This window comes from Artemia sp. Qi Xiang Cuo, chromosome 13, assembly GCF_049724085.1.
Source record: "Artemia sp. Qi Xiang Cuo chromosome 13, ASM4972408v1, whole genome shotgun sequence".
Lineage (NCBI taxonomy): Eukaryota > Metazoa > Arthropoda > Branchiopoda > Anostraca > Artemiidae > Artemia > Artemia sp. Qi Xiang Cuo.
In genome coordinates, this window is record NC_142806.1 from 15792723 (window position 1) to 15816134 (window position 23412).

General features: G+C 34.5%; 1 protein-coding gene across 1 annotated transcript in view; it reads right to left on the reverse strand.

The window, feature by feature from the left end:
• Positions 1–19584, reverse strand: part of Mdh2 (malate dehydrogenase 2) — a 43285-nt gene extending 23701 nt beyond the window's left edge. Inside the window, exons 1-2 of the mRNA XM_089099358.1 lie at positions 19427–19584; positions 4363–4557 (exon numbers count right to left, since the gene is read on the reverse strand). Of these exons, the coding sequence (XP_088955484.1) occupies positions 4363–4557; positions 19427–19501 (270 nt within the window). The 5' untranslated portion in view covers positions 19502–19584. The remainder of the gene's footprint in view (positions 1–4362; positions 4558–19426) is intronic.
• Positions 19585–23412: the final 3828 nt, after the last annotated feature.

The window sequence follows — 23412 nt, forward strand, 5'->3', positions numbered from 1 at the left end:
TTTACAACATTTACAATATATTACAAATATTTACTTACTTAGAATTAGGTCTTCCCACGCCGGCTGGCGCATCGACAACGGTGCCTCTCCATGATGATATCTCTTGCGGTTTTGACCAAAGTTCTTCGGCGACGATTTCAAAAGCGCATCCTCCTTCTCAAGGCATTTTCCCAGTGTTGTCTTCTGTCGCCCACGTCTTCTGAGGTCAGAAGAAACCCAACACCACACATCATGGGGTAGGCGGCCCACACCCATCAGCCCCACGTAACCCAAATATTACCATCAGTTAGTCGCAATTCTATCGATCACGAGCGGCTGCTTTGTCTTTTCAGGTATAGAGGCGTTAGTGAGCTTATCAGTCCACTGGTTACCAAGGATCCGCCGAAGACAGATGTTTTTTCAAAACCCTGGATTCGCTTTTCCTGTTGCTTAGTCAACGCCCAAGGTTCGCGGCCGTACATTAGTACGGAAAGGACATTACTATTGAAAAGCCGGAGCTTGAGCTGTAGAGAGTATCCTGGCTTTCTCCACATATTTCTTAACTTATTAAAAGCACTTCCTGTGCATGCAACCCGTGTGATAATTTCACGCTTAAGACCGCCCTTACATTGATTTACACTACCAATGTAGATGAACGCTTCAAACTCCTCTAGTACATCAGATCTAATTTTAAGCGGTGAGACAGGTAGGGTTTTGACGCTGTTTTACATGACCTTTGTTTTCTGTGTACTGATTGACAGACCAACTCGCCCAGCCATACTGGAGAGTACAGTGATATTATTCTGTAACTCCTTTCTTAAATGAGATAGGAGGGTTATATCATCAACAAAATCTCCGTCACAGAATGTGCGGTTTAGGTTCAACTGAATTCCACCTCTGAAATTACATTTTCGATGTACGTAGTCGATGAGAATAGCAAACAACACTGGGGAGAGGATACATCCTTGGCGGACACCTGACTTCATACTGAACCATTAAGTAGGGTCCCCATCATCAGTCCGTACAGCACATAACTGATTCTCATATAGCTTGAGAATCATACAAACGATTTTGCTGGGGAATCCATAATACCGAAGTATTTTCCATAGTGAGTCTCTGTGGACCGAGTCAAATGCTTTCAAAAAGTCAATGAAGGCAACAATAATCTCAGTCTGCCATTCGTTTGCTTCTTCTATGAGTACCCTCAAACTAAATATCAAATCAGCGCACGATCTTCCTGGTCAAAATTGCTCAGCTCTTAGTATTGCGTCGACTTTTTACTGAATACGGTTCAGTAGTACTTGGCAGAAAATATTACTCCCTACCGACTGCAGAGTTATACCTCGCCAGTTATTACAGTCGGTTGTTCTGCCTTTCTTAAAGAACTTGACAATAGCCCCCTTCTTCCAATCAGTGGGAATATTTTCAGTTTCCCATATCTGAGAAATAACCTTGTGAAGCGGCTCGGCAATGAATTCAGCTCCATACTTCAAGAGCTCAGGCTGTATGTCATCAACTCCTGCAGCTTTGCCATTCTTAAGCTTATGTAATACTGTCATGACTTCAAGCAGGCTTATATGTTCTTCACTTATGTCAAGTTGGAGGAACGGTAGCTCAGCTGGAGGGGATACAGGGTTTGTAGATGGTGGAAAGTTTAGTACCTCATTGAATTCCTTCCATCTCTTATCAATGTCTTCCTTTTTTTGTAAGAAGTTGGCCAGCCTTACTTTCAATCACAGGTACCGGCTTTCTGAAGTCTCCAGTTAATTCCTTGGTGACATGATAGACTGTCCGACTGTCACCCTTACTGGTGGCTGCTACTGCTTCAACCACCTTTGTCTCAAGAAAGAGTTATGTGTCAGCTATGATAGACCACTTTACAGCCTTGTGGGCTTCCTTATATTTAGATTTCAAAAAATCTCTGTACTCGACAGTGGACTCACTCTTGCATGATTCCAACAAGATTTTACCAATACATTTTTTATCATTTACCAATACCTACCAACAATAAAGAAGATGTTTGCATAATTCATTTTGGGTCATCAATTTTTATCTCCATTATTGTAATTTTTTTTTGGTCATTAGATATTATGCACGTTTTCTTCTATTGTGAAACTAGACAGAGTTTTAACGTTTTGGCACCACTTTAAAAAGGGTCATAGTTCAACCTGTCATTGTGATAAGCGCCTTTGTTTATTTCTGTCATCAGAAAAAGCCTAACTGTTTGTATGGGTCATTGCAGTGCTGTTATCTTTATATACAATTGTCATGTTTGTTGAGGCAAATCCCCCCCCCCCTTTTTTCCGCCAACAAGGAATATTTGCAAGCAATGTCTCACCAAAGGCTGGGTTTTAGCACAAATCGTTATTAAGAAATTGAATTCGATCATCTGCACCAGTGGGAAATTGACCTTGATAGACAAAACAATCATATATAAAACAAGGATACTTTTTAAAGGCACATAAAACGTTCAAACTTTTCCTAAATGACAAAAAAAACAATGACACTTATTCCAATAACTCATAAAAATAATGACAAAAGGTACCATGGCTGAAAATAATTGTGATATTATGATTTAAAAACAAATATTAAAAAAATGGCAGATTAAAAAAAATAACACACAGATTAAACAGATTTTTTAAAACAGATTAAAAAAGAGCAGCACTGAGCCTGACGACAAAAACACTTTTTGCAATGACAGAATAATCTAGATAAAAGGTCAGAGAATCTTGGCTGGAAACTGTAAACTGGGATTAAAAATCAACAAAAATAAAATACATCTTGAAAGAAGTGCTATTAAAAAGGAGACCTTATTGAATAACTTTGTCAAAGCCGGAAAGAAGGGAACAATCAAATTAGCATATTTAAAAAGTAAATTAGATTACCAATCAAACATGTCCAATTCAAATAGCAATGGAGTAAATTTTTGAAACTTTTAGATCCTGTGCTAAGCAGTAACTTGAAATTATATTGCTGTGTGTGATAAAATTTGCCTAAACAGATATACTGCTAGATTTAAAGGTCTAACACAGTCTTTTGGCTTAAACTGGAATGCAACAGCAATGTGTTTCCAAGCACTCTTCCTCTTTTGAAGAGCTTTTTTGACAATGTTACTTTGTTTGATGAAATAAGTTTAAAATCTAGAGGTATCCCTCTACAGAGATTAAACCCAAAGGCCATCCAAACATTTAGACCCCCCCCCCCAAAGAGCATATTTTTGAAAATTCTAAGATAACATATTGTTTGGTGAAATGAACTTAATGTCAAAAAGTATCAGTCAACCACCTATCTTTCTTTTTAAGTCTTTACTACTACTACTACTACTAACAACTCACCACAGCACCAAGCCACCTGAGACAAACACAGCTACGCACACTCCTCCATTTAAAAGAAAAATATCCAATTTTTAAAGTACATAATCCCTCCCTGAATTCATTTGAGTTCTTTAAGCGCTTTGACATTGCAACCCCTGAAAAATCTTGTCATGAATAGAGTCAAAATAGTTTGAAGTTTCATTCCTATTTGTTCATGCTTTCATATATGAAAAAATATATGACATATTTTCAAGCATATATGATATGCTTGAAAATATTCATTCCTGTTTTCATTTCAGTTTTCATTCATATTTATTTCATTCAACTGTCATTGAAAAATACTCCAATATCATTCTTTGTTTTTATTACTTTATTTGTAGGGTTCAGAGCAGCAACACAAATTCACGAGCCGCCATGGAAAAAGTGGGGTAGCATAGTAGCTGTGCTACTTGGCAGTTTTCATGGCCTAGTGTAATTTGTTGGCAGATTTGGCAGCTTTTCGAATTCTGCTGCTGGCAACTTTGGAACTTTTTCCATATCTGTACACGAAAATGTTGGATAAACAGGCAAGGGACGTTCTTATTTTTTTTAATGCAGAAAAAAATCAAAATCTAGGGGGTAGGGGGGGGGGGCATCTTACAGATTTTCTTTAAGTGAAAATACCCAAAAAATTATTTTTCAAAATGAAGGGGAGCTGATTTGCAACACTGTAGGGAGCTGACTTGCAACACTGTCTGAGAATTTTCAGGGAAAAAGCTTAAATTAGAAAGTGCTGTTTTATGGCCACTATATTTGAATTTTTGTGGGGAGGGGATAAGATGACTGAATAAAACTTGTTTTAACAATTGCTTATAATTCTCTTTTTTAAAAGTGCTAAAAAGTTTTGAGATATGAAAATATAAACAAAAAATAAAGAGCCATAATACATTTTTATTACTATCTACCATAAGTTCTTCACAGTTGGACTAAAGCCTTAAATGAAGATTGCAGAGCAGTCCTGTGATTTTTTGCAAAGGTCTTGGAACTTCATCTGGCAAAATTTTCAAACTAAATAAAATGGTGTGCTTACCTTAAGTTGGTCTGGTCCAACAAAGCCCCTGACCTTGCTTTGTGTGTCCATGTGACTTAGATCAGCAGCTACTCCAACAGTATGAACAATATCATACAAAGAAAGATCTGTTACTAAGGGTGATTGTTTGAGAAGTAGAGACAAGGGCTGGCCAATGCCACCACTAGCACCCATTACTGCCACTTTGGCAAAGTCCTGCAAAATTACATCAATTACTTACATTTAAGGGATATACGAAAATAAAAACAATAAAATTGAAAGTTATTTTTGTATTGGCCCTGCAATGTGTTGCTACAGCTGAGTTCATGGGCTTCTTCTTGGTCCATGGGCAGCATCTTGTCTAAAGGGGGGGGGCTGAAGTTATATCACAAAATATCACATCGCTAGCAAGTTCTATCATACCTTTTGAAATTTTTATTCATCAATAATCCCCAAAAATCATAAATCAGGAATTAGCTTCAGCATAAATCTTCTTGGATTACTATACTCTTTTTATCTTTGAGCAACTATAATATGAAAAAAAACCACTATCCTACTTCCAATTTCCAGAAAACATAAATACCATAAAAGTAATTTGACACATTTCACATTACAGTTGGATAAAATCTTCTTGTTCTATGAATTCAATTCAAAATTGGGCAAAATTAAATACCAAAATCGATATATCTATATATCAGACCAAAAATCAATGTTGAGCTTTGAAATGTAAATATTGACATCAGAAACAATATTTGGAAATTTCTGTTTATTTCCAGCTTTTTCAAACATCTACCAGTGAACATCCAACAGAAAAATTCCAACATGCAAAAAATTCTTGTTAAAATCTAGTGTAAATTTGAAGCTCTAGGGGGAAGGGAGCCCTTTCCCTATGCCCATGGCCAAGTTCAAACTCTGGATCCCATATTACTAGGCTGATGAAATCCACTGTACCAACACAGGACTAAGATTGGAAGCAATATCAGCTTTCCACTTTTTCAAATATATTTATCCCCAAAAATAAGAATGATCAGATTTTCTCAAATGGCTGGTTATTTTGAATGACTGATTTGGGTATAACTGCTACCAATTTTTTTTCTTTTTCAATGATGTAGGCTACCCCCATTTGCCTAATAAATAAATAGAAAAGTATAAAAATAAATATAAAAAGAGCCAAAAAATAGCTACACTTTATGCCACTATTTTACCCACTCATTCTTTAATGACTGGCTGAAAATGTAGGGGGAACGCCCTTTCCTCCTCCACACATGATGCTTCTGGACATTATCCCATAAATCTAAGCATCCAAAATGTAGCGTAACTGATTAAAGAATTTTAATATTTGCAAAAGAAACTTTCCTGTTTCTGATGTATTTTTATCTAAAAACTAGCATTTATATAACAAAAGGGAAGTTGTCACCTCCTTATTGGAGGTGACATCAGCCAATATTGGTGATACAAGAAAAATGGCTTTAAATATGGAAACAGAAAGCACACATGAATATAATTCCTGAAAATAACCTTGAGGTGAGTAACCAATATGCACCAATTCCTTTTGACAGAGCAATGGATGAATCTTAACTGATTGCATTTCAAACCTACCTGTTGCAAGCCTACTTTCCTACCTGTTACAAGCCACTTTGAGGAGTGGTGACCCTTAATTTAAAACATGCTAAATATATCATGATTTAATTTACAAACAAAACGAAATTTTTAAGTCAATGTATTTTTAGAGATGCTGTGGAATTAGTATCTGTATTATGTTCATGTCTCAAGACTAGACATCTAGGACTGGATTACAACTAGTCCTTATAGGACTGGTCTCTGGCCAGTAGGAAGAAAAAGAAAAGAAACAATCACACCAATATTTTTTTTGTATCAAACAAGGCACCCTCAGCATGGAGAAAGGAGAATTGAAAACAAAACGTAATAAAAGATAAAATAAAATAAGAAAGGAAAAAGTAAAATCAAAGAAGAGTGAAAATAAAACAACCAAAGAAAATATATACAGTTTCTACTCTGTTGCATAAATTATGGAAGTAGAATATCATAGAACAGCAATTACAAATTATGCAATAGGTGCAGGCAAAATATTCATGTGATTGTTTCTTTTTTTTCTATTGGCCAGAGACCCACTGTCTTCTCACAATTTCTTTCTTTGTTTTGTCATGGTAAGCAGTGGTGGCTCTAGATGTCTTATACTAACTAGTTTTCCTTTTGTGCAGACACTAATCTATTCAAACAAGTTTTACAACATACTATTTTCATAGGATTGGCCTTCTGTAAGAGTTCAGATTTCATTGTTAGATTTCTTGACGATTACATGCAAATCTATACACAATAGATGATAAATCTAAAAAACTAGGTTTTGTTAGAATTTTTTTTTTTCAAACTGATATTTCAAAGTGTCACTGATGGAGGTAAAATTGTAAATGATAGCTGTGCTTTACAATAATATCAATTCTTTCAGCCACTGAGAAGGTTTAGACTCAAATTAATTGATGGCATATTTGGAAAATAGACCACCTGTACAAAAGAAATTTTACTGTGATCTAACAATCTTCTTTTCTCACATTTTCATGGTAGCAACCATTATGTTTAGAAAAGGTGTTGATTGAACATGGCAAATTTTTATACATAGCCTATAGGTATATTTGACCTAATTTTTTGGGGGGATTTCAAAAACATCTTCCCATGACATATATTGTCCTCTAAAGTTGATTTTTATGTTTTTAGCGCTCTGTCTTAGTGCTTTAGAAATATTTAAAAAAAGCTTCTTAAGTAGAATTTTGGAAAATTTTGAGTTTGGGGGGAAGGGGGATTTCAAAAACATCTTCCCATAATATAATTTGTCCTCTGAAGTTGATTCTGATATTTGTAGTGCTCTATCTATTAGTGCTTTAGAAATATTTAAAAAGCTTTCAAAGTAGAATTTTGAAAAATTTTGAGTTCAGGGGGAAGGGGGATTTAAAAACATCATCCCATGACATAAATTTTCCTCTAAAGTCAATTCTGATGTTTGTAGCGCTCTATGTCTTAGTGCTTTAGAAATATTTAACAAAGCTTCTAAAGTAAAATTTTGAGTTTGGGGGGAAGGGGAATTTCAAAAACAACTTCCCATGACATAACGTGTCCTCTGAAGTCAATTCTGATGTTTTTAGCACTCTATCTTTTAGTGCTTTAGAAATATTTTAAAAGCTTCTAAAGTAGAATTTTGGAAAATTTTGAGTTTGGGTGGAAGGGGGATTTCAAAAACATCTTCCCATGACATAACTTGTCCTTTAAAACTGATTTGGTTATTTTTACTTGTCTATCTCTTGTCAAATTCTTACCCTAGTTAATACAGTTTAAATGTCTGTCAACACAGATTGTTTGGCACCTGGATGCTACCCTTAAGGGTAAGGGTTTATGATAAACAAAGTTGTGACATCACAAACAAGTTTCATAAGCAGGTCAGCTATATAGTAAATAAGTTTAAAGACATGAATGTTAAAGGAAAATAGGATTTTGGAATATATTTTAATGAACAAGGTTAAAAGCTGAAGTTGTGTAAGGTAAGCAGTGATTTATAATTATGATATTAATATAGGATGAAATGTGAGCTAAAACAACTAGTAATGTGCAGTAATTTACCATTATATAGAGGGGGAGGAGTGGAGGTAGGTACTTCAAAGTACCTTCCCGGGACATACCTTAGTAGCCTATGTAGATCCATCCCTGAAAGTTTTGGTCAATAGCCTATCTACCAAATCATATTATTGAGTTAGGACTAAAGTGAATACACCATTTGGTGCCTTTTTTATGCTGATTACAAATATAATAAGCATTTATATTGGAAATGAATTTCAGCCCCCCCCTATATATTCCAATTCAGGGGTAGGTTAGGTTGGGTTAGGTATAGCCTATATAGGGTTAAATTCATTTCCAATAGAAATGCTTATTATATTTGTGGTAAAATTCTACTTTAGTTACTTTTGGCTATCTTGGAAAGGGGTTGGGTTAGGAAAATGAAACTTTCAGGGATGGATGTACATGCTAAGGTTTGTCCCGGGAAGGTACTTTGAAGTACCTACCTCCACTCATCCCCCCTCTATATAATGGTAAATTACTGCACATTACTAGTTGTTTTTAACTCATATTTCATCCTATATTACTATCATAAATATAAATCACTGCTTACCTTACACAACTTCTGCTTTTAACCTTGTTCATTAAAATATATTCCAAAATCCTATTTAAATCCTAATCCATTTAATTTTCAACCCATGCTGACTTTCTTTATGGTATATGAAACCAGATTTGTTATGATGTCACACTTTCCTTATCAGAAACCCTTACCCTTAAGGGTAGCAGGCACATGCCAAACAAGGAAAAGGATTTGACAAGAGAGACCAGTAAAAATAACCTGATCCTTTTTAGAGGACAAATTATGTCATGGGAAGATGTTTTTGAAATTCCCCTTCCACCCAAACTTAAAATTTTCTAAAATTCTACTTTAGAAGCTTTTAAAATATTTCTAAAGTACTAAAAGATAGAGTTCAAAAAACATCAGACTTGACTTCAGAGGACACGTTATATCACGGGAAGAGGTTTTTGAAATCACCCTTCCCCCCAAACTCAAAATTTTCCAAAATTCTACTTTAGAAGCTTTTAAAATATTTCTAAAGTACTAATAGATAGAGTGCTAAAAACATTTAAATTGACTTCAGAGGACACGGTATATCACTGGAAGATGTTTTGAAAATCCCCTTTCCCGCCAAACTCAACATTTTCCAAAATTTTACTTTCTACGCTTTTTTTACATTTTTATAAGGAGCTAAGACATAGAGCGCTACAAACATAAGAATCATCTGCAGAGGATAAATTATATTATGGGAAGATGTTTTTGAAATCCCCCTTCCCCCCAAACTCAAAATTCTACTTTAGAAGCTTTGAAAATATTTCTAAATCACTAATAGATGGAGTGCTAAAAACATCAGAATCGACTTCAGAGGACACGTTATATCACGGGAAAAGGCTTGTAAAATCCCCCTTCCCCCCAAACTCAAAATTTTCCAAAATTCTACTTTAGAAGCTTTTTTAAATATTTCTAAAGCTCTAAGACACAGAGCGCTACAAACATCAGAATCAACTTGAGAGGATAATTTATGTCATGGGAATATTTTTGTTAAATCGCTTTTTCCCCAAAAACTCAAAAATTTCCAACTTTTTACTTTAGAAACTTTTTTAATTATTTCTAAAGCTATAAGACAGAGAGCAATAAAAACTTCAGAATCATCATTAGAGGACAAATTATGTTATGGTAAGATTTTTTTGAAATCCCCCTTCCCCCCAAACTCAAAATTTTCCAAAATTCTACTTTAGAAGCTTTTAAAATATTTCTAAAGCGCTAATAGATAGAGTGTTAAAAACATCAGAATCGACTTCAGAGGACACGTTATATCACGGGAAGAGGTTTTTAAAACCCCCCTCCCCCCAATCTCAAAATTTTCCAAAATTTTACTTTAGAAGCTTTTTTAAATATTTTTAAAGCGCCAAGACATAGAGCGTTACAAATCTCACAATCAACTTTAGATAACAATTTATGTTACGGGAAGATGTTTTTTATGTCATGGTAAGATGTTTTTCAAATACCCATTACCCAATGAAATTTTGACAAAGCAACATTTTACCTTAATTTTCAGTTATCAGTTTCTTTTTCTCTGTCTTTAGTTCTGAAAATGCAATTTCAGACATTTGAACCGAATTTTGAGACATATGAATGTTTTAGTTCCAAAATTTAGGAAATGCAATTTCGTACATTCATTACCTTGTCATTTGGGATTGACCATATTATTGAAGTAGAAAACAATTTTGTTGTACTTCATTTAAGCATAAGATCTCTTTTGTATGGTGCCATTGCTATAGCTCACAAATTTTTAAAGGATATTCAAAGTTTTAGAAATCCCCCTTACCATTCATCCCATTCCCCCTTCATACTCTAAAATCTGGTTGATAATTTGAAATTTGAAAAGCCTTATTTTCCACGGGGGTATTTTTTTGGGGGGAGGGGGGATTTTCCGTGAGGGTATTTCCCATGGGGGGGGGGGTATTTTCTGCGGGGAGGTATTTTCCGGGGGGATTTTCCGGCGGGTATTTGCCAAGAACCACAAATTTGATGGTATGAGTTTTATTAAAATCTTTTACTTTTAGGCGTTGTTTCCCCCTTTTACGAAACTCAGACAAATTTGTTAGACAGGCAATTTATCAACCAGATTTTAGAGTACGATTCCGGTGCAACACGTTGCAACGAAATGGTCAGCTTAGATTAGTATTATTAGATTAGTATTATTTGAAAAAAAACTACGTTTTCTAAAGAGTTAAAGAGGCTGAGTCACAAGTTCGAACCTTAAAACGTACAGGGATTAGAAGGTACAGTTGGGGGGCTGCCGCCCCCCAAAACCCCCGCTTTCGCAGCCTTTAAAAAAAATATGTTAAACTGAAAGTAAGGAGCGACATTAAAACTTAAAACGAACAGAAATTATTCCGCATATGAAAGGGGCTGTGCCCTCCTCAGCGCCTCGCTCTTTACGCTAAAGTTTGACTTTCTCACAACTCTTTTTTTTAAACAATAAAAACTTTAGCGTAAAGAGCGAGGCACTGAGGAGGGCACAGCCCCTTTCATATGCGGAATAATTTCTGTTCGTTTTAAGTTTTAATGTCGCTCCTTACTTTCAGTTTAACATTTTTTTTTAAAGGCTGCGAAAAAGGGGGTTTGGGGGGCGGCAGCCCCCCAACTGTACCTTCTAATCCCTGTATGTTTTAAGGTTCGAACTTGTGACTCAGCCTCTTTAACTCTTTAGAAAACGTAGTTTTTTTCAAATAATTTCTGCACGTTTTGTACAGTTTATTACTTATTATTGCTTGACTAACTGTTAGATGATTGTGTATTATTCTTTTCTTTCTCGACAGGGTGTTTTAAGGGTCGACCTTGTAACTCAGCCTCTTTAACTCTTTAGAAAACGTAGTTTTTTTCAAATAATTTCTGCACGTTTTTGTACAGTTTATTACTTATTATTGCTTGACTAACTGTTAGATGATTGTGTATTATTCTTTTCTTTCTCGACAGGCTGTTTTAAGGGTCGACCTTGTAACTCAGCCTCTTTAACTCTTTAGAAAACGTAGTTTTTTTCAAATAATTTAAAAAAGAAACTGAGTTTCTTTTTTAAACTTTAAATTCAGTATATAAAAAATTTCCTCTGACGGTGAATCGAACCCGGGTTTTCCGCCTGACAGTCATGAGTATCGACCGCTGTACTAAAGAGACACAATTGTAATTGTTTTTTAGTAAGGGGAATCTATTTTTGACGCAAGTAAATCCCCACAAAACTTGATATTTGGTTTTTGGAAAACAGGGAAGGAGTGATCAGATTGAGCTGAAATTTCGAAAATAAGCTCCCAGGCCCCAGGAAAGCTTATCCTCTAAATTTCAGCCAAATCAGACAACGTTAAAGGGGGGCTGTGGTTGGAGGGTCGAAACTTCCGGCCCACTTTTACCCATGAAGATAAAGTCGGAGGGGGTGAAATTTTGCACGTTTCTTAGTTTGAGCTTAGGCTACAAAATGCAATTACCGCTGTCTCTCTGCGACCGCTAGGACCGGAAATCGCTTGCGGGCTCTTATAGGAAAACGAGCCCGCGTTTTCATGGGCTCTTATGGGAAAACGATAAGAGCCCGCTTATAGCGGACTCTTATAGGAAAACGAGGTTTTTCGTAAATGTAAATTTGGGGGATATTTTTTTCGGTCTGAAAATATCAAAAGGCCCTAACAGGTCGAATTCTGCTTCGAATGAGTCCTCATTCACCCGGTTCAGTTGCCAACTGTGGCCTGTAGGCGTGGATAAGAAAAAAAAAGAAATGAATTTTAAGAGGCTATATTTGGTTTTTGGAAAACAGGGTAAGAGTGATCGGATTGAGCTAAAATTTCGAGGATAAGCTTCCGTGCCCTAGAAAAGCTTAACCTATAAATTTAAGCCCGATCGGACAACGTTAACGGGGGGCTGTGGTGGGAGGGTCGAAATTCTGACCCACTTTACCCCATGAAGATAAAGTCGGAGGAGGATGAAATTTTGCACGTTTCTTAGTTTGAGCTTGGGCTACAAAATGCAATCTCCGCCGTCTCTCTGCGAACTCTAGGACCTGAGATCGCTTAACATTGTGGTGGGTTGCCTCTTTATAGATAAGCAGGGGCACCTCCTTTAGAAGCAGGGGCACCACGAGCAGGTTTCTGACCACCGCCCCCGCCCACCCCCTCCCCCCGCTATCAAATCTCCTTTCAAATAACCTTTGCACCCTCGAAAGAAATTTTGTATATAAGTTCCAAAATTTTTTATATATTTTAAATGTCAGATGTAAAAAAGAAAAGCAATATTTTTCAACATTATAGGATTAAGCTATTTGAATATGTTTTATGTGGTTACCCAGCTCAAAATGTTAAGGGGTTTCCAAAAAAAAAATAATCAAAACGAATATAGATTATTCGGTACTTGTGCATTATAAATAACCCACCGCTATATACTGTACAAGGAAACCAGACAAACGGGTTTTTGTTAGATAAATGGATCGCAAAGCGTGATTTTTTATTGCGTTTACAATATTTAAACTGTTGTTTTTTGGGTTTAGGGAGGGAAAAAGGTACCTGGGTTAGGTTATGTATTTAATATATGCTTTGATTTACCCCCACCCCTTAATGAGCCAATATATACCCCAAATTTGTTTCTAAAATTATATTTTCATACAATTTTATTTTACTTTATTATCAGTAACCAAACTTAACTTCTTTTGTGTATAGTGGTGGGTTATTTATAATGCAAAAGTACCGATTATTCTATAGTCAAATATGTAATTCTGCCCCCTCTCTCCCCCTCCTTATTTACACTTTAATAACGTCTCGTAGCTTCAAGAATGAAGATTGCTACACTAAACTATTTGGAAAAAACAATTGAATTGCTTTAAAAACAAATGGGGTTAGATACCGTAAATTGCCAAATTTTCTGTTACAATGTTTTAAAAATTAATTAGTAAATAATGCCCATAAAATAATAAATTAGTTGGGGTTATAAGGCTCCGATATATATTTCATGAAATGGTGCATTCTCAAGGAGATTGAATTTTTTTTTTTTAAATAGTGCTCTGCCATATATCCTTCCATATGTTCTTCTCTTTTGCCATATCTGGGTCTATTGTCTCGAACGTCACGCCAGTGTCTTTCGATGTTTTGTGTGTGAGCACCTGTTGCAGGGTCAACAAAATTTATGCTGTGGTTGACGCGTAAATGCTGATAGCCCTGGCTAGCCAGGCAATCGTAGGCCCTCCAACAGTTGCTGATAATTGTTGTCCCTGGCAGGATTTGGTTTTGGATAATTCCCAACAACGTGGCACTACTTCTATCCGGCACAGAAACCATGAATGAATTACCAGTTCCTTGCTTTATTCCACCAAATACCCATTTACCCTTGACAATCCGACCACTATTATATTTACGCTTCCCAAATTTGGCTTCATCTGTCTCAACAATGAATCCTTCTCCTCCCAAAGGAGCAAAGTTTGAATGACATGTACATACAAACCTCTCTTTAGAACCGGCTCCAATCCACAAAAATTTGTTTACAACAAGTAACATTGTTGATCATGAAATCCTCCCTTGGAGGCGGTATTTGAAGCCAAATCATCAAAAACGGAAATTTTCTAGCTTAGAAAGGTGTGAACGAGCCATCCATGTTTTGTCATAGATCGATTTTGAAAAATTACACTTTACCTGAGAATATTCACGGCCACCTCGGATAGGTATAAGCCTAGACTTCTGGCAACGGAACAAATTTCTATATTTTACGCAAATCTGGCCACAAATATCGCAATTCCTGCTTCTCAATAACATGCCATGGTTATAATACAACTCTAAGACTGCCTCAACAGTAGAAAATTGAACGATACCACCACAGAAATTTATTTCACAAAAATTGCAAGACATATCTCAATAATTGCCATTTACAGACTGAAGCTGTAACTCGTAATATCTATTGCGGCTTTAATTAATTGTTTCATTGTTAAACAGCAGGAATAGTCAAACAAAGATAACAGTGAATTGGGTTATAAATATATTGGAAAGATAGGTCAACTTAGTATGTGTTTTTCCTGCATTTGAAATAGTCGCTTCTTAACAGATGTAGATATCCTTGTCGATTCTGATGTTTTTAGCACTCTATCTATTAGTGCTTTAGAAATATTTTAAAAGCTTCTAAAGTAGATTTTTGGAAAATTTTGAGTTGGGGGGAAGGGTGATTTCAAAAACATCTTCCCATAACATAATTTATCCTCTAAAGTTGATTCTGATGTTTGTAGCGCTCTATGTCTTAGCTCTTTATAAATATGTAAAAAAGCTTATAAAGTGAAAATTTTGAGTTTTGGGGGAAGGGAGATTTAAAAGACCTCTTCACATAACTTACTTTATACTAGACAGTAGTGTCTGATGTTTGTGGTGCTCTATGTCTTAGCGCTTTAGAAATATTTAAAAAAAACTTCTAAATTAGTATTTTGGAAATTTTTTAGTTGGGGGGACGGGGGATTTCAAAAACATCTTCCCGTAACATAACTTGTCCTCTGAAGGCGATTCCGATATTTGTAGCGCTCTATCTATTAGTGCTTTGGAAAAATTTAAAAAGCTTCTAAAGTAGAATTTTGGAAAATTTTGAGTTTGGGGGGAAGGGGGATTTCAAAAACATCTTACCATAACAATATTTGTCCTCTGAAGTCGATTCTGATTTTTTTAGCAATCTATGTATTAGTGCTTTAGAAATATTTTAAAAGCTTCTAAAGTAGAATTTTAGAAAATTTGGAGTTTCGGGGGAAGGGGGATTTCAAAAACATCTTCCCATAATATAATTTGTCCTCTAAAGATGATTCTTATGTTTGTAGTGATCTATGTCTTAGTGCTTTAGAAATATTTAAAAAGCTTCTAAAGTAGAATTTTTGAAAATTTCGAGTTTGGGGGGAAGGGGGATTTCAAAACATTTTCCCGTGATATAAAGTGTCCTCTTAAGTCGATTCTTATTTTTTTAACACTATGTCTATTCGTTCCTTAGAAATATCTAAAAATCTTCTAAAGTAGAATTTTGGAAAATTTTTAGTTAAGGGGGTCGGGGGATTTAAAAAAAATATTAACATAATAAGAAAAATACTATACGGATTATTGTTAGGGGTTTATCGATCTATGTCTTAGCACTTTAGAAATAATAAAAAAAGCTTCTAAAGTAGAATTTTGGAAAATTATGAGTTTGGGGGGAAAGGGGATTTTACAAACCTCTTCACGTGATATAACGTGTCCTCTGAAGTCGATTCTGATGTTTTTAGCGCTCTATGTCTTAGTGGTTTAGAAATATTTAAAAAGCTACTAAAGTATAATTTTTGAAAATTTTGAGTTTGGGGGAAGGGGGATTTCAAAAACATATTCCCGTAACATAATTTGTCCTCTGAAGTTGATTCTGATGTTTTTTGCACTCTATCTATTAGTTCTTTATAAATATTTTAAAAGCTTCTAATGTAAAATTTTGAGTTTGGGGGTAAGGGAGATCTCAAAAACCTCGTCCTGAAACAATATTTGAGCTCTAAAGTCGATTCTGATGTTTTAACGATCGATTTATTATTGATTTGGATATATTTTAAAAGATTTTTCAGCAGAATTTTGGAAAAGTTTTAGTTTGGGGGAAGGGGGATTTAATACACATCGCCCCATGAGATACTTTGTTATCTAAAGTCGATCCTGAGATATTTAGTAATCCAGGTAATAGTGAGTTATAAATAAAATAAAATCTCCTAAACTAGAATTTTAAAAAATATTAATGGCTGGGGGGCGGGGGATTTTCAAAACCTCGTCTCATGACCGAAAAGGTACAATGTACGTGTTTCTTATGTTTTTTAACAATCCAAATATTAGATCTAGAGGTTTATTTTCAAAGAGTCGTAGCTTTTATAATCTACAATTTTGAATGGCTGTGGACATTTGGTATATTATTAAAAATCACAGAATCTAATTAGACATCTCAAGATTAGACGGAGGGATGTATAGCTACATTTGGTCGGGCCATATACATATATTAAAAAGCTTATAATGTAGAAATTTTGAGTTTGGGGGGAAGGGGGATTTTAAAAACCTCTTCCCGTGATATAATGTGTCCTCTGAAGTTGATTCTGATGTATTTAGCGCTCTATGTCTTAGTGCTTTAGAAATATTTAAAAAGCTCCTAAAGTAGAATTTTAGAAAATTTTGAGTTTTGGGGAGGGGGGATTTCAAAAACATCTTCCCATGACATAATTTATCCTTTGAAGTTGATTCTGATGTTTTTAGCACTCTATCTATTAGTGCTTTAGAAATATTTTAAAAGCTTCTAAAGTAGAATTTTGAGTTTGGGGGGAAGGGGGATTTTAAAAACCTCTTCCCATGATATAACGTGTCCTCTGAAGTTGATTCTTATGTCTTTAGCGCTCTATGTCTTAGTGCTTTAGAAATATTTAAAAAGCTCCTAAAGTAGAATTTTAGAAAATTTTGAGTTTGGGGGGAAGGGGCATTAAAAAAAAATCTTCGCTTAAAATAATTTTTCCTCTAAAGTTCTGATGTTTTTAGCTCTCTATGTCTTAGCGCTTTCGAAATATTAAAAAAAACTTCAAAAGTAAAATTTTGGAAAATTTTGAGTTTGGGGGAAGGGGGATTTCAAAAACATCTTCCCATAACATAATTTGTCCTCTGAAGTTGATTCCGATATTTGTAGCGCTCTAGCTATTAGTGCTTTGGAAATATTTAAAAACCTTCTAAAGTAGAATTTTGGAAAATTTTGAGTTTGGGGGGAAGGGGGATTTCAAAAACATCTTCCCGTAACAATATTTGTTCTCTGAAGTCGATTCTGATGTTTTTAGGACTCTATATATTAGTGCTTTAGAAATATTTTAAAAGCTTCTAAAGTAGAATTTTAGAAAATTTTAAGTTTGGGTGGAAGGGGAATTTCAAAAACATCTTCCCAAGACAAAAATTGTCCTCTAAAGTTGATTCTGATGTTTGTATCGCTCTATGTCTTAGAGCTTTAGAAATATTTAAAAAGCTCCTAAAGTAGAATTTTAAAAAATTTGGAGTTTGGGGGGAAGGGGGATTTTAAAACCTCGTCCCGTGATATAACATGTCCTCTGAAGTTGATTCTGATGTTTTTAACACTACATCTATTAGTGCTTTATAAATATTTTCAAAGCTTCTAAACTAGAATTTTTGAAAATTTTGAGTTTGGGGGGAAGGGGGATTTATAAAACATCTTACCTTAAAATAATATGTTCTGTCAAGTTGAGTATGAGGATTTTATCATTACATTTAATAGCTCTTTAGAAATAATTAAAAAAGTTTCTAAAGTAAAATTTTTGAAAATTTTGAGTTTGGGGGGAAAGGGGATTTTATATACATCTTCCCATGATGTAACATGTCCTCTGAAGTCGATTCTGATGTTTCTAGCACTATATGTATTAGTGCTTTAGAAATATTTAAAAAGCTCCTAAAGTAGAATTTTTGAAAATTTTGAGTTTGGGGGAAGGGGGATTTCAAAAACATCTTCCCGTAACATAATTTGTCCTCTGAAGTTGATTCTGATGTTTTTAGCACTATATCTATTAGTGCTTTAGAAATATTTTAAAAGCTTCTAAAGTAGAATTTTGAGTTTGGGGGGAAGGGGGATTTAAAAAACATCTTCCCATGATATAACGTCTCCTCTGAAGTCGATTCTGATGTTTTTAGCGCTCTCTGTCTTAGTGCTTTAGAAATATTTAAAATGCTCCTAAAGTAGAATTTTAGAAAATTTTGAGTTTGGGAGGAAGGGGGATTTCAAAAACATCTTCCTATAACATAATTTATCCTCTACAGTTGATTCTGATGTTTTTAGCGCTCTATGTCTTAGCGCTTTAGAAATATTTAAAAAAAACTTTGAAAGTAAAATTTTGAGTTTGGGGGAAGGGGGATTTCAAAAACATCTTCCCATAACATAATTTGTCCTCTGAAGTTGATTCCAATATTTGTAGCGCTCTATCTATTAGTGCTTTGGAAATATTTAAAAAGCTTCTAAAGTAGAATTTTGGAAGGGGAAGGGGGATTTCAAAAACATCTTCCCGTAACAATGTTTGTCCTCTGAAGTCGATTCTGATGTTTTTAGCACTCTATCTTTTAGTGCTTTAGAAATATTTTAAAAGCTTCTAAAGCAGAATTTTAGAAAATTTTAAGTTTGGGTGGAAGGGGAATTTCAAAAACATCTTCCCATGACATAATTTGTCCTCTAAAAAGGATTGGGTTATTTTTACTGGTCTCTCTTGTCAGATCCTTTCCCTAATTAATACAGTTTAAATGGTCTTATCAACAGAGTTGTTTGGCATGTGCCTGCTACCCTTAAGGGTAAGGGTTTCTGATAAGGCAAGTGAGACATCACAACAAATCTGGTTTCATATACCATAAAGAAAGTTGGCATGGGTTGAAAATTAAATGGCTTAGGATTTAAATAGGATTTTGGAATATATTTTAATGAACAAGGTTAAAAGCAGAAGTTGTGTAAGGTAAGCAGTGATTTATATTTATGATAGTAATATAGGATGAAATATGAGTTAAAAACAACTGGTAATGTGCAGTAATTTACCATTATATAGAGAGGGGATGAGTGGAGGTAGGTACTTCAAAGTACCTTCCCGGGACAAACCTTAGCATGTACATCCATCCCTGAAAGTTTCATTTTCCTAACCCAACCCCTTTCCAAGATAGCCAAAAGTAACTAAAGTAGAATTTTACCATATTTGTAATCAGCATAAAAAAAGGAATCGAATGGTGTATTCACTTTATTCCTAACTCAATAATATGATTTGGTAGATATTGACCAAAGTTTCATTTTCCTAACCCAACCCCTTTCCAAGATAGCCAAAAGTTACTAAAGTAGAATTTTACCACTAGCAGTTCTGACAAGAAATAGCCTAAGCAATGGAGATAAAGCAAAAACAACCTAACTGTACAAAACAAATTACGTTAACTATAGGCATACCTTGGAAGAGGTTGAAAAGAATTTAGCATCTTTCTTCAAGTTGTTAAGAAGGAGAAGGGTCTTTCTTGAAGCCATTTTCAACTATAAAACAAATTTTCTTTCCAAATAGAAAATTAAATCTTGTGATGACGCTAATGCAAAAAAATGAGTGAAAATATCTGTTGGTTTTCAAATGAAAATAGGATATTTTTTTGTCATAGATGCCGCTAAAATTAAATTCGGATTGGTTGACACACTTTCCATTGTATCCATAGAACATTAGATAGGAAAGAAATTTTGAATAACAAATTTCAATAAAAAGAAATATAGATACCGCAAACTCTATATGCGTCAAGAAACCAGCAGCCTTTATGCGTTCTTGGTATACTTTTATTTTTCCGTTTTATGTAATATAGTCTTTTTGATTGGAACAAAGTGCTGTATTGATTATTAATTGACATCTAAGCGTATTTTCACTACAGACAGGCAAAACTCAAATGAACACCGCATGATATATCGTCATTTTCTGGATTCTCATTGGTTACCAAGCGCGTTTATGTCCTGCCCACGGAAAATCTAATTGTGTCAGGATTTCAGTGTAGTTTTACTGAAATTTCTATTATATTAGGAAAGGTCATTGAATTCATAGAATAGCGTCCACACTTTAAAAACGTTGTCAACCAGCATTGTTTTTTGTCAAAGTAATAAATTTTCAATTTTCAGGCGATGTCTTCTTTCTGTACTGTAGATAGTGAATCAACTATCACAAAAAAAGCCATAGTAAATTTACACTGGCACACAAACATAAAACTTTTAATCTAATTTATTTTAAACTTTTAATTTAAATTTAATTTATTTTAAACTTTTAATTTAATTTATTTTAGAATTGTTATGCCAGAAGAACGAATTTTTCAATTCTTATCCAAAACCACAAATCAAATATTCACCCACAAGAAGACATCCTTTGTGTCTGGTGAACGGAAATGGGAAATCTGGCCGCCATAGCTAAAATCGATTTTTGTTAGAGCCTAGTTTTATGGTATATTAATCTAAAAAATATTTTACAAAAAAGGTAAAGAGCCGTATTAAAACCTAAGAAAAGTAGAAATGAGGCCAAATAATAATTTGAACTTAAAACGAACAGAAATTACAACTAATGAACAAAATGAAATAAAAACGAGCAGAAATTAAATTGAATTTTCAAATCAAACAAAAGATAACAGATAATGTTATGGGTGAATCCTAAAAAGATACATAGATTTAAAAAAGTAATCAAATAGAACTTAAAACAGACATAAGTTACCACAAATGGAAATAGGGCTTGAACCCCTAAAACCTTCTAAAAGGCAGTGTCATTTGCACTTTACTGAAAACAATGAGTATTTCAAGCATTGGGATTTTTTTGTCATGATATTGACAAAACAAAACTAAAAATTGATATCAGAAGGCTAGTCAAGGCTTGCAAATATGTGTGATAGGTTTTTTTTTTAATATTTTTTACAGTTACGTTCGGTTGACCAACAGTCAAACGCTAAACAGCTCATTTGGGAATCTCGAGTCAATGCAATATTTTTTTCATAGTTTTCGTCTTCATTGAGGTCCTCTTTTCTTTTTCTATATATTCTTTAAGTCTGAGATAATCCAAGCTAAAAAAAAAATTTTGAACTAGTTTCAGATATCATATATCGATACAATTAATCTCAAAATATTTTTGATTTCATTGAGGTCTACCTAGCCCTTTAAGTTACAAGCCTATCAGAGATAAAAAAAAATAATTCAGGCCCATTTTCGTGCTACACCTGCTAAAATCATTTTTTTTTCCACGAAGGGGTCCCCCTGGCCAAAAAAATTATGAATGTGATTTCAAGCTGATTGGAGAGATGAAATTTAAGGCCCCATTTTTGTTCATCCAAAATATTTTAGTCTGCACGTCAAAATTTGAGATCCACCTGGCCCAATAACAGTCACTGAAAATTTCAACTCGACCCCATAAAGCGGTTACGGAGATGATACAGATATGCTATTACAATAATATGGGTACACATGGTTTCTTCTGTTCTTTATTGCTACTTCACCGGGAATGGCTTCTATCCCAACAGGAACTAATGACATCAAAAATTCTAAACAGATTGGAAATCGAAACTTTTTTTCTGCTCTCTCCCCTTCAGTCACGGTTTGGGGTCTACTTGCCTAAATCGACACTCCTTAAAAGTTATAACTTGATCCGCAAAACCGACCCTAGGCTATTTCAGATGGACTTTAATGATCATCTGACAATATAGACGTAAGGAGAGCATGATGAAAAATTGTAAATATCATCCACAATGTCATTTTGAGCTTTTGTTTTCTGGAAATTTTTGAGTAAAAAACGAACAAAATATCTTTTTTTATCTAATTCTTTTTATGTTGAATTGATAAAATATAAACATGATACATGAGAGATGAAAGTTGATTGTTTTGCCAGTTTGACCAATATTTAGGAAAAAAGTTCTGCTTCTGGAGCCCCTATACTTTTTAAGGAATAAAAAGTTATTTTCAATTTTCAATATTTTTCTTGTCATGAACTGTAAAATTTCTTGTACTTTAATTTCAGATAGAGCAGCTTCCACAATCTTACTATTATGATAAATCTCTATGCTCCAACAACAGACTGTTGAGAGTAAAAGAAAATCCTCGTGAAGAACTATTCCTTTAGTTCGCCACTGCTTCCCGTTTGGCTGTGTAAATTTGCTGGCCAAAGAAAGCATGACCTATCACTGTCAATTCTCGATGATGAGTCAGGTTTTACATCATTGCTAGTTCCCAGTGCCGCATCAGGATTCGTTTGATCTCCTTCAAAAGTTACGAGGAACGAAATTGGAGATCCATTACAAGATGATAAAGTACCTATCTGCAAAATAAATGTCCAAGTGTCTTGACAGAAAGAAATCTAAGAAAGACAAACATAGGGCCAAAGGGACTCTATCTATCCCTCATCCCCTCTTTAAGGATAAAACCAAAATCACGAAAAAGACGATTAATCCGCTTCTATTTACCGTACACTTGGTATATTATAACATTTGATTTTTTTTTTCAAAATAGATAACGATCCTCATCAGACACATAAGCCAAAATATATCGGAGAGAGAGAGAGAGGGGGGGAGGAGGAGGATAATTACTCAACCGAATACAATAAAACCTTAAAAAGAACTGTAGAAAAAGGCTCAAATTAAAATTATATTGCAGTTTACATTTAAAAGTATGGGCAAATTATATAAGTTACCCATATTCTTTGATTTCCATTTCCTAAGAGATTTGTAGGTAGATATAGCTTAAAGAGCGTTTCTGAGATTTTCACATTTCTGAGATACCTATAAAAAACCATTTGCTAAGCTCTTCTCAAAAGTGAATTAGCAGGGCCATGTGATATGGAAGGAAATATCCAGTTAATCAGCATTAACATTGGAAAATTAATACGGTGAAAAGTGTATTTTTGTATTATTTTAAATATATCATTTCTATAAAAAGTTATATATTACTTACTCTTTACAGTTCATTTTAAAGCAGTTATTTTATATTGTCACCGTCACACCTAAAATTGTGTACAACATTTTCAGTTGTGACCTTGACGTGTGACAGCGACGATGTTTATACTAGAGGTGAAGGTAAACTCGAGATGTCTTTTCAAGGGAGAAAAAAGTAAGTGGAAAGCCTTGATATGACTCGTTCCTCATTACATAGCCCGATGGCTTCAAAAATAAAAGGTAGATATATAACAAAGCCATTTACAAGACTTGTTTTGATGTTTCTCCCATCACAAAATGAGGTCTGGTTTGGCAAGAATTTGAAATTTTGTGAATTCTAATAGAGGAATCAATGCAAGAGGTGAAGCTACAATAGATATGTCTTTTCTAGGGGGAAAAAAGTAAGTGGTAATCCTTGATATGGCCCATTCCTTATTACGTAGCCCAGTGGCTTTAAATATAACAGGCAGATGTACAATTTAGCCATTTATTAAAGACTATTTT